Source organism: Ascaphus truei, chromosome 2 (assembly GCF_040206685.1).
Source record: "Ascaphus truei isolate aAscTru1 chromosome 2, aAscTru1.hap1, whole genome shotgun sequence".
Lineage (NCBI taxonomy): Eukaryota > Metazoa > Chordata > Amphibia > Anura > Ascaphidae > Ascaphus > Ascaphus truei.
Genome location: NC_134484.1, coordinates 439,941,845 through 439,962,427, shown reverse-complemented (window position 1 = coordinate 439,962,427; position 20,583 = coordinate 439,941,845). Strand labels below are relative to the sequence as shown.

At 38.3% G+C, this 20,583-nt stretch overlaps 1 protein-coding gene and 1 long non-coding RNA gene across 5 annotated transcripts in view; one reads left to right on the top strand and one right to left on the bottom strand.

The window, feature by feature from the left end:
* Positions 1-20,583, bottom strand: part of LOC142487846 (uncharacterized) — an 83,517-nt gene that overhangs the window by 7,289 nt on the left and 55,645 nt on the right. For 2 of the 3 annotated variants that reach the window (XR_012799330.1, XR_012799329.1), the window contains 2 exons: positions 11,177-11,317; positions 6,254-6,333 (listed from right to left, as the gene is read on the bottom strand). This is a non-coding gene — a long non-coding RNA (uncharacterized LOC142487846). The remainder of the gene's footprint in view (positions 1-6,253; positions 6,334-11,176; positions 11,318-20,583) is intronic. The other variant, XR_012799331.1, reaches the window with a different exon arrangement.
* DNAJB6 (DnaJ heat shock protein family (Hsp40) member B6) overlaps positions 1-20,583 on the top strand; it is a 94,834-nt gene that overhangs the window by 42,250 nt on the left and 32,001 nt on the right. For both annotated transcript variants that reach the window (XM_075587849.1, XM_075587848.1), the window contains exon 8: positions 2,336-2,406. In XM_075587849.1, the coding sequence (XP_075443964.1) occupies positions 2,336-2,406 (71 nt within the window). The remainder of the gene's footprint in view (positions 1-2,335; positions 2,407-20,583) is intronic.

Genomic DNA, 20,583 nt, shown 5'->3' with positions numbered 1-20,583 from the left:
GGGTATTAATATTCATACACTTGGATATTTTTGGGGAAATTAAAAAGTTTATATATTTATAGCCATGGTAAACGCATGGATTTTATGGTACGAGTCGCGTAAATTGGTCCCTTTTAGATGACCCGTGTTACTCTGAAAACTCTTATAGTTAATATTAATGCATGATTTAACTGTAATACCCCAATGAAGTTTTTGTACATGATCTAAGAAATGCAATGAAATGGTCACCTAATAAATACGGAAATTAGCTGTGCAAATAAGAAACAAAATAGCAGCTATTCCAGATTGACCAGATCATACTTGGATTAAATAGAAAATAAAAAACAAGCCTCTAATGTAGGATATGCTAGGCATACAGATCCAAGCATTAACATTTATAGACAATAGTGTTTTGTTTTAACTTTATTTACTGTGGGAGGCCAAATTAGTTTAGTGCAGGGGAGGCCAACTCCAGTCCTCAAGGGCCACCAACAGGCCAGGTATTCGGGATATCCCTGCTTTTGCTCAGGTGGCTCGGTCCTCAACTGATTAAGTCACCTGTGCTGAAGCAGGAATATCCTGAAAACCTGACCTGTTGATGGCCCTTGAGGACTGGAGTTGGCCGCCTCTGGTTTAATGCCGTTGTGAAAAGTCCACAGGTCTAACCTGTCTGAACAGAGTCTTGCATGACGGAGGAGTGCTTCATAAAGCAGCCCTCAAGCACATGCAATTCCCTGAGTCAACCGCCCAACACGTTGGGAACTTGCTTAGACAAACCTTGCATCATTTTCCCTGCTCACTAGGAAAACCTACTGCTCACTAGGAAAGCCCCCTATGTGGATGAGTGCCCTTGTAGTATCTGGGTTAGTGTATTTCTAGGCTAAGCTTCTGTTGGCGAAGATTGCGAATAGAGAACGCAAGTTAAGCATTCTAAACAGCTCAGCATTTTGAATCTCGGTAAAATGTCTTTGGTCCAAAAATATTGCCACAGCAGTGGGTTATTGTGACTGAAGGGATAATGGTCTATACGCCAAGGTGGCCAAAAATTCCCAAAACCCCTATTGGAGATTTTTGACCAAAAAAAATACCTGAGCAGCTACTTTAATATATGCAAAATAAGACCCTAAGATTCAAATCTGATAACCAGAGTGCATAACTGATGACATTAATATTAGTTTTAAACGGTTCAAGATGAATATTTTTAATGTATTACTTCAACAAAGTGTTCCCCCCCCCCTGCTCTCGACGTATACTTTTGTTTTGTATTTGTACAAAAGAAGTTGCTTGTATTTCTTGTACAATAATGACATTGTTATAATGTACCAGGCACTTGACCTCTTTAAGAACGTGGCGTTGGAATTTGGTCTTGTGCATTTCATAGGTCTTTCAATGATTCTCACTTCTACTGTGTGTTTCAATTGAGAGGTTTGGGTGATCCCACATTAAAATGGTACCACCTTCATTGTCTGCTCGTGTTGAATTTGTCTAATCGTACATTTTATTGGGTTCTTTTAAATTTGACAAGAAAAGACACACACAGCGCACCAGGGATTAGTACATACCCGTAAATAGAATATATAAATAAAATAATTCCAAAGCGGAATTGATGTAATAAAATATTTTATTAGGAGTTCTTACTAGACCATAAAAATAACCCTACACAAGACAAGCGGTTCCAACACCGCTATAGTCAGGAGTACGCGTTGAGGTCACGAGAGGCCACTCAACGCGCTCACTGATTGGCTGAGGCAGAGAACCGGGAAGTTCGGGCGGTGTATCGATCTCCACGGCTAGTGCGATCCAGACAGTTTAGCGCTAGCGAGCGGCTCCTGCTCGCACTTCTCTGGTTAGTGTCTCCCTCAGTTCAGTACTATCGCCCAGCATTGGCATGTCACTTTACTTGGGTGTTTTATTGCCAGTTTGGAGGTGTTTGAGACTTGTTAGTCTCTGTATGTGTCTAGTGTATGTTATGTTTATATAGTAGGTGTGTACACTACTTCACTATAGCAGAGTTGGAACCGCTTGTGTAGGGTAATTTTTATGGTCTAGTAAGACCTGTAATAAAATATTTTATTAACATCAATTCCGCTTTGCAATTATTTTATTTATATATTCTATTTACGGGTATGTACTAATCCCTGGTGCGCTGTGTGTGTGTCTTTTCTTGTTGTCTTGGGGTTTCCCGTCCGGGAGGCCTCGTTTCGGAGCGTTTTGGGGAGGTGCTCCTACACACACACAGCTGCAAGGGGATTTTAACTCCTAAGAAGATTTGTGACAGCCCGAGCGTGGAACTCTTGCTGTATGTCCTTTTCCATTTGAGTTGCACATCTTACTTGATTCTGTTTTGGTCCTGCAGAATTGTTGAAAATGGACAAGAAAGAGTTGAAGTTGAAGAAGACGGCCAGTTAAAGTCCTTAACAATAAATGGTAAGGAGCAGCTGCTACGCTTGGATAACAAGTAAATTCAACGCACGCATGTATCAGAAATATTAACCTAAACAAGCACCATTTGTGGATTATCAGGAACATTTTTGAAGATTTCAAAAGAACTGTTCAAAGTATATCAGTACTTAATCTAAGACGTATTTATAAGAAGCTCGCTGGAGTTTCTAATATTTGTCATAGACTCTCAGTTCAATTTCGGGACCACGTTCATAGGACCATAAAATATTTTTTTTTCCTTTGTCTTAATATCGTTGTAATTTTCTGTATGCACTTTGTTTTTATTAACCCTGTAATTGCCAGAGGGTCACTGTAGCACAGTGCATTGCAAGCATCTCTGACAGTGAAAGGATTAAACCAGAGGTGAGCAGTGACTATACTATATCATTAGTGGTTGAACAAAAAGTTCACTAACCGCATGGTTTGTTTTCCCATTTTGTTTAAAATGTGAGCAAAGTGTTAGCTTTCCAGTCTGCTTGTAAATCCAACTTTCGTAGAAAAGCTTATTTTTTTATTTTATTTTTTTTTTAATTATTATTTATATTTTTCACCTACCGGAGGTAGAGGATGTTAAAGAGCAATGACTTTCTGGTTTCAAAAATATGTCAAGATGTTTTTGTTTTTTCTAGTTGTGCATGAGTGCTGGCCAACTTAGTACATTTTGACAGCTTTTTAACTATGTAATTTCACCATGCATAACTAAGCAGCAAGAAGGAAAGAGAATTGTGTTTTATTTTTTGTTTTTTTGTCATTTGCTAAAAGTTGGAAATGAATAAATGCTGATGTTTGTAGTGCATTCTTTCACGAATGGTATTTGTAGCTTTCTTGTGTCTGTGTGTGTAATTTGGGTAATTTTTGAAAACGATTTCTCTGCTTAAAACCATGTTTCTTCAAGTTTAAGTAACATGCGTGCTACATTGCTGTGTTTCCCAAGCTGGACCTGTTGACCTTTTCTTTTTCTAAATACAAATATTTAAAGCCTCAAATCTTCTTGATACAATTCTCAGCACAAAAGTCACCTTCATTAGCCGACTGCATGCTTCATCAATGCAATCTGCTTTTCAGGAATATGGAAACTTCGTTCCAACTTATTAGTGTTCAGGATCCAGACCAAGAGAATGAAATCATGTTTGCGATATATTCCTTACAAGCACATAGATAGGCATATAACTTTCATTGGTTATTTTACTGCTAACTTTTGAAGACCAAATTAATTATTATATATTTTTTAAATCTCCTATGAAACATTTTAGAAATCCCGAAATGCTTTGCATGCTTGTTGTTTTTAATCAAATCTGAAATCGTGTTTGAATTAAAACACTAACGGTAGCATTTAAGAGTAGTTGCACGTTTTATTGTGTGAACTGCATTTAATTTTATCCAAAGTAATATCTAATTTTCAATTTGCATAGCAACAGAAGCCAAGTTGGTGATGCAAGGCTGCAATTAATTGTCACATATGTAAGAATATTCATGAAATTGCATTCGGGTGCTTTTATTTTCACACATTGTGGTGAAATAAGTATTATAGTGCATATTACATCACTTTTAATCAGAAAGTTTCTCAAGATGTTACAGTAAGACTCCTTTTGGTAACTCTATGCTCATATGGCAGGAAGTTCAAAGTTTATGGATGTCCTAGTAGTGTATCATGCATCTGATCACTAGTACAATTATTCTATCATTGTTACATAAACTTGGTTACATTATGTTGAGAAGCCAGTGGTCCTTTTAATAGATAACGACCGCACTGAGGATATAAATTTAAACATTTTTCTTAAAAAAATTAAATGAGCCAACTGCTGTTTACTGTTGCAATGACTGGTATTGAGAGCAGGCCAGGCTAACTATTTAATAGGCTTTATGCTATGAAGGAAGCATTGAATTGTCCATAATTGGTATCATAATCAGACTTGTGTTCGTTCAGCAATCAGCGGGCTCACTGGTTTCTTACCATGTAAAAAGAACCGTTCTGCTCTGTTTTTTTCACAACAGAAAGCCTCTTGAGGTAGAACTCAACACACAAGCAAGGTTCTGCCAGTTATTTAGCAGGAAAAGCTAAGCCGCTCCATTTTATGGCTTGTTAGTGGCTATCTGGTGTGGTACAAAGAAATAAAGTGCCCTAGCTGTTTTCAGAGTTGGTTTTATTTCTTGGTTTAAATTGCTTGCTGAAATCCTGATATGTGCACGCTTAAGTTGTGGTCAATATTGCGTTCACCTTCTGCATGGTCTGTACCACTTGTCCTATTTACACCCTGTCTGATTGCACACTGAACACCAACCAAGCTTTCAAATGTGTTTATAGTCTTCAAACAATCTCCGAATATATTTCTAAATTGATTCCTTTAAAAACTCCCTATTCTCCTGTGTGGCCCTAATATGGAAGCACCAAATGCAATTAAAGAATGTTTCCTTATGTGCTTATTGACCAATTGCTCAAGTAGCCAATAATTCATGTTTTATCTGTTTTGTAATGCATCAATATATCACTAACAAAAAAGTAGGTTTGCGAACATGTTAATTATTTTAAATTATTCTAGCAACTCAGAGAAAATGCTCTGGTACCAAAATAAATGTCAAACGCAAGCCGCCACAATTGAATGAAAAATATACTTGTAGAAGAGGGTGAATCGTGGGATTTTCAAGATTTACACTTTGTTGATTTTGAAAATGAATTTGTTGATTTTGAAAATGAATTTGTTGATTCAAGTCTTGGAATTTACCCAACAAACGTTAAATACAACTTGGGTCATATGTCTGTATATGAATATAAACAGATTTTGTTATTGCCTGAATGCGATTTTGTACAGTGAGGTCAGGCATGTTTCATTAAAAAAAAAAAGTGTCCGTGCTTTCAAATTCTGTGGCAGCAAAGCCGGATAATAGAAAATTGAAACTAAAGTTCTCAACTCGCTCCATAAATCAGGGGTGCTCCACTCCATTTTCAGGATATCCTTGCTTCAGCACAGGTTGTGGTCTTTGACTGAGCCACCTGTGCTGTAGCAGGGATAGCCTGAAAACCTGACACGTTTGGGAGTCTTGAGGACAGGACTTGAGCACCCCTGGCATAAATGATTGCATGTGTTTTTTTTATATTTTTTTTTTATTATTTTGCTTATAGCTTTATCAATTAACTTATCCTGTGATTAGTGCAATAAATGTCGCATAGCTTGAAATGTGGACAGTGCCTCTCTAGTGAATTCTTTTTTTTTTTTTTTTTTTTTTTTTAACCCTTCTGCACTTTAATTAAATCTGAACACAAAAGCAAATGGTTATAAGAGAACACACTTTTTTTGTAATGTGTATCTGTCCTCGTCTGCACGAGTAATTAGGGGAATTCACCTAGTTCACCTTTTTTATAGAACTCAAACTAAAATACAGTTACAAAAATGACAGATGACTGGACATTTAATGACATATATATTTTTTGATCTCTCTACTTTAGAATTAAAATGTAGAGCAGCAACAAAATATGTTTTAAACATAATCATTGTTTGCTTGTAACCTATTTGCTTGTGTTGGAAGCTACGGTCTTGGAAACTAACTCTGCTGTAATTCTCCTACGTTTTCCAATATTGCCCACCTTCCATAGAGACCAAGATAAGCTATGCAGTTATGCTCAAGGTACAATTATCTAAAGTGTTGGTATTATAGTCATGTGTCTAATTTCATGGCATAAAATGCTATTTAATATATCAAAATGTATAATGTACTACATACTTTCAATTTTAGCTGTAACACAAATGTTTGTTTCACATTTTGGATCTCTTAAAATATGACGCGTTTGCTGATGAGCCTGTTGAGCTTAAATTCAATCTTTCTTTAAACACACCTTTCTTGTTATTCAGCACCTTCCACCTCAAATCCACCTCTTTCACAGCAGATTTCTTAGTAGCTTGCATTCTTTTTAAGCTTTATTTGGAGAGAGGACACACATTCAGTTTATCATACTTTTTGTCCCAAACTCAAGTGGTTCTGTCTGACTGAAACATGAAAAATGTGAAATTGATCTATTTAAAATCCTAGCAGAATTCTCTGTGAAAGGGTGTGAACCTCGGTTATTTTTCCTTAAAAGAAAACCGCATCACTTTTAAGTCTACCTAGACCCAAACAGAACTTGTACTCTTTATTTTCTTGTCTTAAGTCATTACAGACGATGAAGAACAGCAGGAGCGCAAATGTCATCAGGACATGGAAGAGAATAACGACACCCAATAGTGCAATATTGTCTGATTCAGCAATCGAGAATAGATGAAGACTCTATAGATTTTACACTCTCACGTGGTAATCAGGCAGTGTGGTTGTTAGAAGTAACCAACTTTACTTGTATCCAAATAGGTACTCCGTATTTACACAGGTAATCCCATAGGGAGGGAGGAAGGGAAAAGCCACATATAGAAAGGGAAAAAAAGCAAAAAATAGTATATTGCTTTTATTTAAAAAACATCAAAGTATTGCACTTAAGTGACTGTGGTAAGCATTCAGACCACCCTGGGTCAATTGGACGAATAGCACTCCAAACAGCAACAGCTTCACGGCCGATACAGCATCCACTGGGCTAAATGATGCAGTCCTCCGGTTTGAATGTTCCCAGCAAAGTGTCCCTCAGCAGTGCAAAACTCCACCCTGTTGCACTGCTGAGGGACACTTTGCTGGGAACATTCAAACCGGAGGACTGCATCATTTAGCCCAGTGGATGCTGTATCGGCCGTGAAGCTGTTGCTGTTTGGAGTGCTATTCGTCCAATTGACCCAGGGTGGTCTGAATGCTTACCACAGTCACTTATGTAAGTGCAATACTTTATGTTTTTTTAAAATAAAAGCAATATTATACTATTTTTTGCTTTTTTTTTTCCCCCCTTTCTATCTGTGGATTTTCTCTCCCTCCCTATGGGATTACCTGTGTAAATATGGAGTACCTATTTGGATACAAGTAAAGTTGGTTACTTCTAACAACCACACTGCCTGATTACCACGTGAGAGTGTAAAATCTATAGAGTCTTCATCTATTCTCGATTGCTGAATCAGACAATATTGCACTATTGGGTGTCGTTATTCTCTTCCATGTCCTGATGAAATTTGCTCACCTGCTGTTGTTCATTGTTTGCTGTTTGGATTGGGATAGAGTCCTGTTTCGGGAGCTGCACTTTCTAAGGACAGTATATTTGTATTTTACATAATTTGTTAAAGTAGTGTTATTTGCGCTTAATTTTCTGTGTTATCTTAAGTCATTACAGAAAAGTTTCTATAACTTGTGTCAAACAGGTTTTTATATAAACCTTTTGTAATGCCTCAGCAGAAACGGAAGTATGTTGGCAGAAGGCAATTAAACAAGTTGGTACATTGGTTATGTTTACAGTATATTATATGGTTGTGTAATCTTACATTGATTTTTGAGTGCCATCTACATATCTCCAAAAGCTTTTAAAATGGGTTGTACTACTATAATGCGCAATGTATACCTGAAGTAGGTAAGTTTGCAGATATTGAATTCACTCAGTATTTCTTGACATTAGCACAGTTCTCCAAGCTGTCATGTTTAGTTTCTACCAAACATAGAAAATAGTGCCTCACTGTAATAATTTCTGAAAAAGTACTGTACATAACTGTCCCATAATGCCATTATTTCTTTACTTTGACAGTCATGATGAATCTTAGCTGCTGTTTCTAGGTGAAGCGGATCACCTCTGTATATTAGAAAGTGTATTCTGCATTTTCTGTTTGATTTGCTCAAACAGTTTTCCAGTGTATTTATGCTGTAATAATTAATCAGTGGTTTATGATCTTGTTTCATGAAGTAAACTAAATAGTATACATTAAATTTCAGTACAATACTGTATTTTAGAGAGGCAATACAAGCGGCACTTTAAAAAAACAAACCAAAACCAACCCTTTTGTTTTAATATATGCAGCCTTTGATTTACCTTTTATTTAAAACTACCTTTACTCACTGAAAGGAGCGGCTCAGTGAGTAAAGACACTGACTCTGGCACTGAGTTTGAAACGGGAATCTGGCTCCTTGTTATCTTGGGCAAGTCACTTTATCTCCCTGTGCCTCATGCACCAAAAACATAGATTGTAAGCTCTACGGGGCAGGGACTGTCTGCAAAAAATGTATCTTGAAAGCTCTACGTAAAACTTGCAGCGATGTACAAGAACAAACAATTATTATTATTACTTAAGCTGCCGATTTTCATTATTCCATGATCGAAATCACGGGAGAACGGATCCTGCTTCCCCGGGTTCACACTGTCTGCCTATTTCAAAAGAGCAAATGCTGTGCTTTTGTAAATGGTTGTTATAGCACCCCATCAAAGCTTAATGCATTAACTCCTTAATATGGCACATAGAGTGGGGAGGGAGAATACAGCAAGTGTTATCTAATACTACACAACTGATTTATTTAAATCCATTACACCTTGTTGAAAGATGATTGCACAAAGCCAAAATACTCACGCAAAATCATAATTATACTTCACTATTGTCAGAACACAAACCTAATGCATTTTAATATTATTTCAAATGTTTTGTAATTTTTACTAGTACGCCAACCCTGATTTAGGATGAGTGGACACCCTAAATCATTCTGTGTACTTGTCAGAATTACAAAACAATTTTTCGTTAAGAGCTAAAATTGCGGTGTGACCTCTTCATCTTGTCGTCTTATCTAAATCAGCGGTTTGCAACCTATGGCCCACTCATAATATATTTTTCTTTTACAATTTGCGTTGTATTTTTCATAAGCCTCCCATACTGCATGGTTGTAGGCAGCTATTATGGAGTTTTTAACTCCCTCCTGACCACTGTAGTTTTCGCCTCTCATGCCGAATTTGGACCCTAATAAAATAATTTTCTACGGTATATTCAGCCTTTTGTTATTTTATTAAATAAATCTTACACTTTATAAACAAGTCCCAGACACTAGAATTTGCGAGTTTGCTAGTGTTCTGTAACAACTGTTTAATTTTTCTAAACATACTGTGGAAAAGATTGCACGAGACAGCTGATGTGAGTCATTGTTTCTGTTGGGAATCATTCCTTGTAATATGACATGCACTCCACATGTTCATCAGGTCAGCTGTGCATTCCACTGCTTATGTAGTACAGCTTGCTGGTGTTTCCATGCTAACACTGAAACTGGAAATGAACTGTGCAAGGGAGCTGTGTATTTTAAATGTGTTTGGGCTTGTGGAGATGTTTAATTTTCATTCCTCACTAGAAAAATGCAAAAAAAAAAAATGGCTGTACTGGTATTTGGCAGCCACTGTAATTTGTTGTGTAGACTCCTAAATATCACACTGAAAAACTAATGCATACGGTTTGCTTTCAGGTAATTCCATGTACAGATGAAATCAGGCTTCCTTAAATGTACTTTTTATGAAAAAAGAATGCACATATAAAATGTAATTTGCATAACTGTCTGGGAAAACAGTGATAATCTTAATTGTAAAAAAGAGATGGTACTCAGTCATATTTTCAAATGTACTTAGATTGTAGAGTGGTAATATTCTGTAGAGTGCTGGTTCATTCTAGGTTTTTCTTTTTAGATGCAGTTTTTCCTCGGTTTCATTTTTCCAGGTGAACTGATTTTATGAGAGATACAAATCCGTAATGAATTGAGCCATCAACTCAAACCATCCCTCTCTGTAATTCAGGTCACTGAATCGCTGTGCAATGTGTTGCTGTCCTCCTTAAAACTAAACTGGTTAGTTTAGAGGGGTCAACGATTGTGTTGGCGTCATGTCAGTGTAAAACTGGTTTCAACTACAGCTTTGGTTCACTGAATCAATTCAGACCATCTACAACCCAATCATTGCTTCTAAGCACATTTGATGGTTTTGCATATTGTGTGCTTGACTAAAACTTCCTTTGGGGGTTACAAGCTCTTGGTTTTATGTGCATTTTTCTTTGTGAGGATAGGTTTTACTTGGTCTTTAATGTTTGCAGCATTCCTGCTTTGTGATCAATGACATACTGTGATAGTAGACTTTAAACTCAAAAATTAAAATGTGTAATCCAATAAAGGTAAGAGAACCAACCACTTTACTCCGTTTCTGTTCCATGGGGACTTGTCCCTGAGGAAGTTGGTAACTGAAACGTTCAATTTTAATAGATCACTATTAAAATTCCTATTTAGCTTGTGAATTATGTAGTACCGTAGGGCCCCGCTCATACGGCGGGTTCCGTTCCAGGCCGCCGCCATAAAACGGAAATCGCCGAAAAGCGGGGCCCTACTGTACTGTATTGTACCTTTTTGAAAACAGAGATGCAGAGCTGTAAACCGACCGTTAAGCTGAAAAATGGCATCTGACAAGGAGTTGCGCACCCACTAAAACTGTCGTTTTGTGACAGCGGATACTTTGCTGCTGTGCGCGTCAGAATCGCCAGAAAATGGAACAAGCGCCGAACCTTATGAATATGGCTATACATTGGGAAACGCCATATGAGCGGAACGCTGTAAAGCGGGGCCCTACTGTACCCATATTTTTGTTTCTAAACTTGATCTAAGTCACTGATAAATATATGATGCATCCACTACCACTGCAGGGTCAATTGTATTCCTTCAGAGTGCCTCTATCTGCTCCATGATGCAGACTTTATAGGTAGCAGCAATTAAAATGGATTTGGGATATTGCGGTCGCAGGTGTTATCATATAAGAAAACCAAAAACACTGCATTCATTTTAGCCACTGCTCCCCAAGTAGCTGGTATTTGAAAATGGCCCACTAGTCAATCTGTCAGCCTGTGGTACATACCTTGGCAGGCTTCTCCCTTCTCCCTGGAACATCACAATTAAGATCAGGAGTGTTTCTTTTTGAGTAACCTCTTGTAAAAGTACTCGTTGTTTTTGAAGTAGAGCATCACTGATGGCCATATTTTGCATGTTTTCTTTAAAGCTGCAGACCAAGAAGATACATGTGTTTAAAAAATTTTTTTTTTACTAATAATAAATCGGTTCTGTACAATGAGAAAATACTTGTAGTGTTTATGAAAACAATTCTGAATGAAAATGTTAATGTATTAAAATGTAACAAGCATTTTTTGTTTCTATAGCAGCCATTTACAAAGTCACGTCCCCATCCTCTTCTAAATCAGGCTCTGACACACCCCTGTTTGAGCCCTGCCCCCGCTCTAGCAGTGCACCAATTGTATCTAGTGACTGTCTGGTCACATGATCTTCCCCACAGAACTTTGTATCTTTGGTCCTCTTGTACTGCATTGACGGCCATTTAGTAAACCCTCGAGCTGAATCTTCGCCGATCGATCGGCAACTTGGCTAATTACTTATCATTGTGTGGATTGTATTTATGCACATATTAAAGAGGAATTTTTTTTTTTTTTTAATGCAGCTTGGACTGCTGCTTTAAAGGAGCAATCCAAGCAATATACTACATGTATTTATTTATATTTTAATAAAGAAATAAGTTCTGTAGTATTTGATAATTCTTCATTAATTAAAAAAAAATATATTCAACTGTGCCATTTTTAGTGAGTTTTAATATACTGAGTATCCTTTGATTTTCTATAGCGGGTTTTAACACACCTCCCCATCAGTGCAAGATCTTTGTAACACTTTCTTGTTTGGCAAAAAAATGATAATGTTTCCAGCAGTTGGATCTGCAAACTGTAACAATAGATAATGTTACCTTCGTAATATTGGTATACATTGTAGCTGCTGAGTTACATGGAAGGGTTGATTGAAACTGAAAAGCGGCCATTACGTGAGCACGGAGAAGCAGGATCGTTGATCATGGGAGAACGCATCGATCAACAGTTTATGTAATTTGTTTTTAATAAAGGTAATCAAAGTCTACCTATATTAAATAAAAAAATATATATACTTTTTTTTTTTTTTTAGTGCAGCTTCGACGGCTTCTTTAAAATGAGGGAGTATCTGCAATTTCACTTGGGACAAGCACTCGGTTATTAGGGTTCAGTTTTATAAATGATAAATAAGTGTCCAGATCGACGCCCCATAGCTTTGTATTGAATCTCAAATGATTTTTTGTTAGCGTAAACCAGCAATGCTACTTTACTGACGTACTTTAGATACAGTTCAGTTTTAAGAGTAACCTACATGCTGAAATGTTAAGTCTGAAAAGGTCTTGCTAACTTTTCCTGCAGTCATAAACCTAAAAATAAAACGTGTGCCCCGTAGAATTAATAGACCCTGTGGATGTTAGGCTTTTAAAAGCTGGGTCTGAACCAGTATTCATTGCATTTCAAGTGACATTTACAAAGCCTAATTTCTAACAATTTCAGTCCCAGTGTGCACTGGTCTGTAGCAAAACACAAATTGGTCAGGAATAACTAGGTGGCATAAAAAGGTTTGTAACATCACAATAATATTAAATAAAGCATCGAATTTCTAGAGCAGACAAGTGGTAGCATGATTGCCTATCCTGCTTTAGGTTTGTCAACTGGATCCATGTTAGCGGGACATGTTGCTATCATTACTTACTTTTTTTTTTTTTTTCTCCAAGCATCATGGAATTTGTAGAGAAAAGAAAATCGGTACAACCAGAACTGGATTACCATGCCTATTGACCTCTGCTTTGCTAGGAACCCTATATTCCCCCCCACCCCACCTATGTGACCACCGTTGGCTGGTTAGTTTCACATGCACTGTATGTTGCAGTGGCTTTTTAATTAACCCTTTCATTGAACTGCAAAGCAGGCCCCTTATCAGACTGCACACTTCAAGTGTGATAAGTAGTGGTAACTGTGCTGCTGTTAGGAAGATGTTTTCTGCATATGCTCATTAAGGCGGTGAAAAATGTATGTTTTTGTTTCTCTGTGTTTTGTAGAAATCCAGCAGATCAGCTAGTTATGTTTAGCTGTGTTGATGAACGACGACAGGAAAAAACGAAGAGAAGAGCAGAGCACTACATCCAGATTGGAAAAAGATTACAGAGGAAGCGTTCCCATGGTAGAAAAAATCTTGCTTTAATGGATCATAAAATGAACATACAGGCCACTAGCCCACACCTACGTGTTTCGGGCAAAAAGCCCTGGCTAGTGGCCTGTATGTTCATTTTTTGATCCATTAAAGCAGGATTTTTTTTCTACCATGCAACGCTTCCTCTGTAATCTTTTTCCAATCTGGATGTAGTGCTCTTCATTTTTTTCCTGTTGCCAGCACCAGGCGGAGGCACACATAGTACCCCAGGGCAAGCGAGTCTCAGCCTCAGGATACTGCACTTTCACGTGAGCCCATTAACCCTTTATTATCTGATGTATGCCTTTCTGGACACCAGTGTGTGTTGTTGAATCTTCAGCGCAGTGCTTAGTGGGATTTCCCCCCCCAATTATTACATCTTATATTGGGACTCATCGGTGCTGCTATATCTGGTTACCGGAGGGGTACCCCATTGAGGACATTTGTTCATTCATGTAGCGGTTATCCGTTGTATCTACCTTGTTCAATGAAGCACCACACCGTGTTTTTGCTACCTGACGAGCGATGACGGTGATTAAATTGATTTGCAAAGAAAAGAACACTTATAGCCGTGACTTTGACTGGAAGTAAACAATGTCACTCGTTCCGTGCTGTGTACGACTATAACCATGGTTCCCAACTCCAGTCCCCAAAGAGCCTCCAGCAGGTCAGGTTTAAATATCTCTGCTTCAGCACAGGTGGTTCAGTTACAATGACGGACACTGATTTGAACCGCATGTGCTCAAGTTGGGATCTCCTTAACCTGACCTGTTGAGGGTGTTTGAGGACTGCAGTTGGAAACTAGTGGACTATACTAATGTTTTCTTTCCTCTTCTCCCGGAAGTAAAGTGAAGTGAGAGAACGCAGTCCAAAATTGGTAGTGTAGGAACCGTCAACGGATGTGCCGTGATGGCTAAATGATTGAACAAAAAACTACCTAGGAAAATCTGTAGATCCTTCTTTTTTCCCCCCCCTATCGTTCCATTAAACTTGCCACTGTACTCAGTTCAATTTTGTCCTAGGTGGGACTGCCCTTTCAAGAGCACATCTAGTCCTGCAATGCTGCAATACCTACTTGTTTGGGTTTTTGTTTTTTTATGCAGTCGTTTATTTTCAGGGCAGGAAATACCCTTCATAAAATTACAGCATTGGGTTCCACCCAGCGCCACTTTAAATTAGTCATTCATTAGCAATATCCTAGTCGGAATTTGGTAATCTATTTTTTTTATTTAATTTTAATTCTTTAAGTATTACACTGCATGAGTAATGTCTCACAGGTGAGGCATCAGCACAGTCTTTCAGTCCTCACAAGGGGAATCTCAACCAGACCAGATTTTAGGAATGACCAAAAACATCTGACCGTCGCCCCTTCCACCCCCCAAAGCATTTGCCAGCTTGGGTTCCCCAAGGAGAGGTTTGAGAAACACAGCATGTGGTTGTACTCCGTGGCTTATTTAAAAGCATTACCTCTGCTTATATTAAGAATAATTTTTTATCAAGCCTTTCTTTAGAGCATAAATATACTGTACCATAAACAAGTCTCTTGTCCCTCTAAAAACGGCAGACTCTTTTTGAAAATGTGTTTTGACTTCTGGGTTAACTGGGACCCACTGGTTACTGTTTGTGTTTTAGAATTGGTTAAATTCTATAGGGTAGAGACTTTTTTATTTATTTTTTAAACAGACATAGCTTCCATTATTTGTTTCAATGTAAACACAGGCCAAAAAAGAATTATGGTGCAATAAAGAAAACTGTCACAATTTTTCCACTGAAACATAAATGTACATATTAAAGAGAAAATAATCGTGTTATTGGTGAGTGTATTTATTGAATTGCATGTCTAGTGTTGTGTGCAAACGCTATTTTAGTTGATTAGACACGTCAGCAGTTCAATGATTCCGCATTCTATTGCTTGTTGATGCAGGATCACAATGAAGTACACCCCTGTATGGGTTTTATTTTATTTGTTGATATATAGTAGGACTGCTGAACATATAAAAGTCTTTAATACCATTGTACAACACACAAGCCCAAACTCTACTCTTTGCCAATGCTTTTGAACCTGAGAACATAGATTACTACATGTGATATTACTGAAACAAATACTACATGTATCAACTGTAAAGGGAAGGTGATATAGGAACTACATTCTGAAAGTGGCATTGGGGTAGTATGGGGATTGAGGCTCAGTCACAGCTAAAATCTTGCTAATAATGACTGCCAAATGCACCGCTATTTGTTTTAATGGCTACATTGTTGCATAATTGTTTCATTAAAAAATATAATCATCTTGAGCAATAAACTGGAAAATATCTTTCTCCCCAAAGAGCCAGATAATGACATGGGAATTAGAGTACACAATGGAATGTAAGTTTATCCCCCTTGAACGGTCTCTCAACCCTGGTTTTTACAACGTTTCTCCATTGCCTACATTTGCAGAGCTCCATTGTCTGATATTGTCGTCTGGAACGAATTGCCAGCAGCATAGTTTTTCTAGTGCTGTTTGCATGGCATTGTGGGTTAGACGTGTGATAAGCAGTTGCATATTTGGATGGTGGCGTTTTTTAAGTGGAAGAAGAGTTGGCTGGTTGCTAGTTAGTTTTTTTTTTTCTCTTGCCAAGAGTTTTTTTTATTATTGGTAATCGGTTAAAACAGTTGATGCGCTTTCAAAATATTAAAATGTATAGAAAACAAATGTACCAGTGATATACTATAAAATAACAAACTATAGATTTCGTATCTAACATGCCCACAAGTAAGTCACAGATGACCATGATCAAATAAACCACATTATATCACAGGAGGTTGTGCTGTCGGTGCAAACAATATGTGAGGTGGGAGTAATGTTCCAAATTGTAGTCTATTGCTGTATTTGAACCCATTCTGTAATTGTTACCTGTCCGAAACCAGCAAAGAGTTAATATACCGATTATTGTTTGATGGGAAATAGTTGATGATATTTTAGGTTGCTTATAGGATTAATATTACAATGTTGGTAAATTAAACACAAACTCATTTAAAACCTGTGAAAGATCTTTCACTTACTGTAGCGAAGCATTAGAAGGTACAGGGGAATAAGTGGCACACACAATAAATCTGTAGTCATAATGGCATCTTAAAACTAAAGGTATTCATCTAAGGCTAAGGACCCGCTGCACGGCGCTTCGCGATCTGCGGTCTGTAACCAGCTGTTTTAGGTGCGGGGTGCGTAGCCAAAATTGTTCGGTGGGAGGGGGCGATCAGAAGGATATGCATGTGAAACAGCCCTGGAGCACAACATGTTTGTAACATTACAAGCTTAATCACAGGAAACCACTGGAGTGTGACGCCTGGTGGTTTGGTTCTTGTCAACGTGTAAGGCAGTTCTGTAAATATAATCGGAATGCAGTTCTTTTTGTAAATATTATCGAACAGTTCTATGTATTTAGTGTATAGCTTGAGAAAATTATTCCAGAACTCTGAACAGAAAATTCTTACAAGTATATGCATTTTTTTAAGATCCCCACATAGACTTAACTTGTGGAAGTTTGTTTTACACAGGTTTTGATACAAAATAGTGCTGTCGGCGATCTCCCCTCTTCATTAGCTCCCTGGCGCACAACGTGACACGTTGCCGCAAGGGAACACAATTCTGTTGTAGCCCCTGCTGGCTGACGCGTCAGTGTGCAGGGAGGGAGGAGGCACCGGGGACTGCCAGGTAGAAGGTATGGGGCAGGTGGGAGGCGCGGCCGCACGTGCCACCAGCTGCAGCAGGGACCTAGCCTCAGGCAGAATCTGCCCCCAGACATGCTACATTTTCCCACCTTCTTGAAGAGTGATGGAGTTCGAGGCCTTTGAGCCCTTTGAAAACACTTCAAAATTCTTATTAAAAAGCTATACATTCAACACACAACTAAAGGTGGAAAATACAGCAAAATAATATAATACAACTTGGTAGTTATGTAAAGAAAGTACGGGATGAGATGCTAGATTGAGTACATAGGCCATATATGAAATTCTAAGGGTGGGCAAGTGCCGGCCCATTACTTAGGCCTAGTTCATTTTATTGTATCGTTATTTAGACTACATAGATGGATCAGACCACTCTCTTCTGCTCATGCACGGACCTCGGGGTGCTTTGCTCAAAGTGAGTCCAATTAGCTTTCACTCTGGTGACTTCTTCAGAGATTTGGCAAGTTTTTTTTTTTTCTTACCTAGTGTTTTTGTAAATGTCTCCCATCTGAGGATTAAATCTGAGCAATTACTCTCCACTATGTAAAAGATCTTTCATCCGATCAGGAAGATTGTCACATTTGTTTGAGATACAAGCTGGGCAATAGAGGCAGAGTTTGATTTAGTCAAATAGTACATTATATGTTTTCTGGCTGCTAAAAGAATTCGATCTATCAAAGTCTGATCCTGGGCTAGTGAGCCAAGAAGATATTACATCGAATAAGAGAGACTTGTATTAGTTTCTGTTTAGTATTTGCTAATGAGTTGGGTTGTTTTTATTCCAGAAACATTCTGACTTTCCCACACTCCCACATGCAGTGTATAAAGTTAGCAGTTTCATAATTGCATTATGGGGACTGATATCTGGTCTGTACTTTTGAAGTTGGGCAGGGTTACTGTATGCACATTTGTTATATTGCAGTGGGTACATATACACCTGGTGTTGCCTTTTTTTCTTAGTCTGTTTTAAAGGTCTGCACAAGTTGCAGTCCCTCCCCCAGTTTCAGCCATTCCCCAAGTCTGATCTCCTGTAAGATTAATGGTGTATTGTAAATTTAAATGCAGGATCAGGCTTCAGGTAAGTGTCCATGCACATGGAGTTCCACTTTAGCATAATGTCGTATGACTGACATGTATATAGTGTTTTACCAGCACATATGCAAAAGGAATATTCCACATTATTTTAATTTTTCTAGTGCGTTCTGGAAGGCAAGTATCAATTCCTTCTCTACATCTAGCAGTTGATGCTGTAAATATAGCCAGTGTTTGTTTAGACTTTAAAAATTATCCCCTAATGTATCCCCTAATCCAAAAACTGAAACTGGCACTTACCCACTACTTTGTATTTATACTGGGAACTTCTTTCTCCTGGTGCTCTGGTCTTGCACTTCTGCCATATGGGTGCAGCAAATATACAAACATGGACCAACACTCATCTGGTTAAATCTGGCACTTGACTAATTTGTTCTTTTTTTGTTCAAAGTAACCCAATTCTGTTTCATTTCAATGGGTTACATTACTTTGCACATACTGTTTGTTGGTAGTACCGGCTTAAGGTATGGCCCCATGCCATTTCATCAGGCTTGAGGATGATGGGACTATTGGAAAAGTTAGAGCCCGTTTAACCTCCATGGTAGTCAAGGTGCTAGAGAGTATCAACTCCCTTGCAATTCTTAAAACTAATCCAATTACCCTTTTCTTGGTCTGGAACGATCCTTTTCATGTCCTTGAAGCATGGTCCATGATTGACAGATGCAGTTCTGTTTTGTTTTGTATTTTTTACTAGTTTATCCTAGCAATACAATGCACCGGTCACATAATTCTACTACTGAACTTTAAAAATGCTCCCAAGTGTGTGTTGCTTTGCACTGGAGAGTAACTGGTAACCTATTCAGAACATTACATGGACTTTATAGACAGTCCAACAAAACTCCATGGATGTCATTTTTATGGACAGTAAAAAGGTAACCGATTTGAGTTCAGATAATGCAAGAGGAAAATGTTAATTTGGGTCGCAGGTATTTGTGTATGATGCCATATGAAATATGAAATTACTCTTTCCGGTCTGTGAAAAAGAAACCCAAGTGCTTATTTTAAATCCTTCATTGCAAGCAGGTCGTGTCCTGCACGTTTTTTCCAAGGCCTCTCCCAGTGCTGAAGATCACTGAAGGGGCACAGTAAGCATGTGCTTGAAAGGGCATCAATTGTCTGAATGCGCATCTTAAACTTACAATGTAACCATTCTCGCTCAATACAGAGTGAGGCACCTGGACGGGTTTAATGGCGAGGCTGTTGTGTCCCTCACTCCTGCTGTGATTGTTTACAACACACTATAAATGCTGATCACATTGTGTATCTTCAGTTGTGTTGAGAGTTTACTGGTTTTCCTCTCCGTACTAAGATCCCAGGTTGTCTGCATCTTTGCAAGTGCAAAACGGACAAGAAAAACATTCGTGCAACTGCATTTCTAAGTAAGTGTGTGGGGTCCTCTCCAGAACAACCTTGAAATAGGAGTTAATGAACCAATAAACTGCAATGGATGTGCGGCACTAGAACTTGGCAGATCCCATCCCTGCCTCGGCTGCTGTCGCACGTTGAATGGTTTGATAACGTGCTAATGAACACTCGGCTACAGCAATTTTACCACGGGTACTTGAATTAAAAAAAACACTAGCACTGTGTGATGCCAACTGAATATGCCCTCTGGGTCTTACTGTAACTTGGAGATGGACAAGAAAATGCATGTGTCCGTTTGGGGGAAGTGGGGTGAGCAATAATGTGGGTGATTTTCCATAAGTGGTTTCTACTTGGTTTTGTTGTGTGCCACTGCTGGAGGATGATATGAACAGGAAGGGCCAGAGTACACAGATTTATACAGGAGAAAGTGGACTGTAACGTTAGAGGCTGCATTAGTCCAGAAAGGTAATATCCCCCGACGCCTAAAGTCCGTTATTTAAATTTTTCTCACCTGTAAAGAGAAAACAAAAGTAGTTAACCTTGGCAAACTGGATGTTCCCAGAGCTCAGGATCATGATCAAAAATAAGCAAAACATAAAGTACATTTCAATGTGCTATATAGGATTAATGTAGATGTAGATTTTCCTGGAGAACTCTAGTATCCTGGAATAACCCATCATGGAAGAGCGAGGTGCTAATCCAGGTCACACAGATGGCAAATGCATGTCTGGGATCTTGATTCCACTTTGCTCGGTGCAAAAAAAAAAAAAAAATGGAGAAACTTCCTTCCCTTGCCCCCTCTACAAAAAGTGTCCTCTATGAAATAAGTAACAGCCCTGCGCTAGGGAGACGAATACTATATGATGACCAGGTCAATGCCAGTAGAAGCAGTGTCTACAAGTAATTTATGGTAATAATGTTCTGACTTTGAAGCTACATGTTGTAACATAGCAACTGCTCTAGCATTCCATGGATAGTTTCTGCATGATAACAGCTGTATTGGCTGGAAAGGTTGTTTTTATTTTTAAAGTGCCACACTATAGTACTTCAGTATGT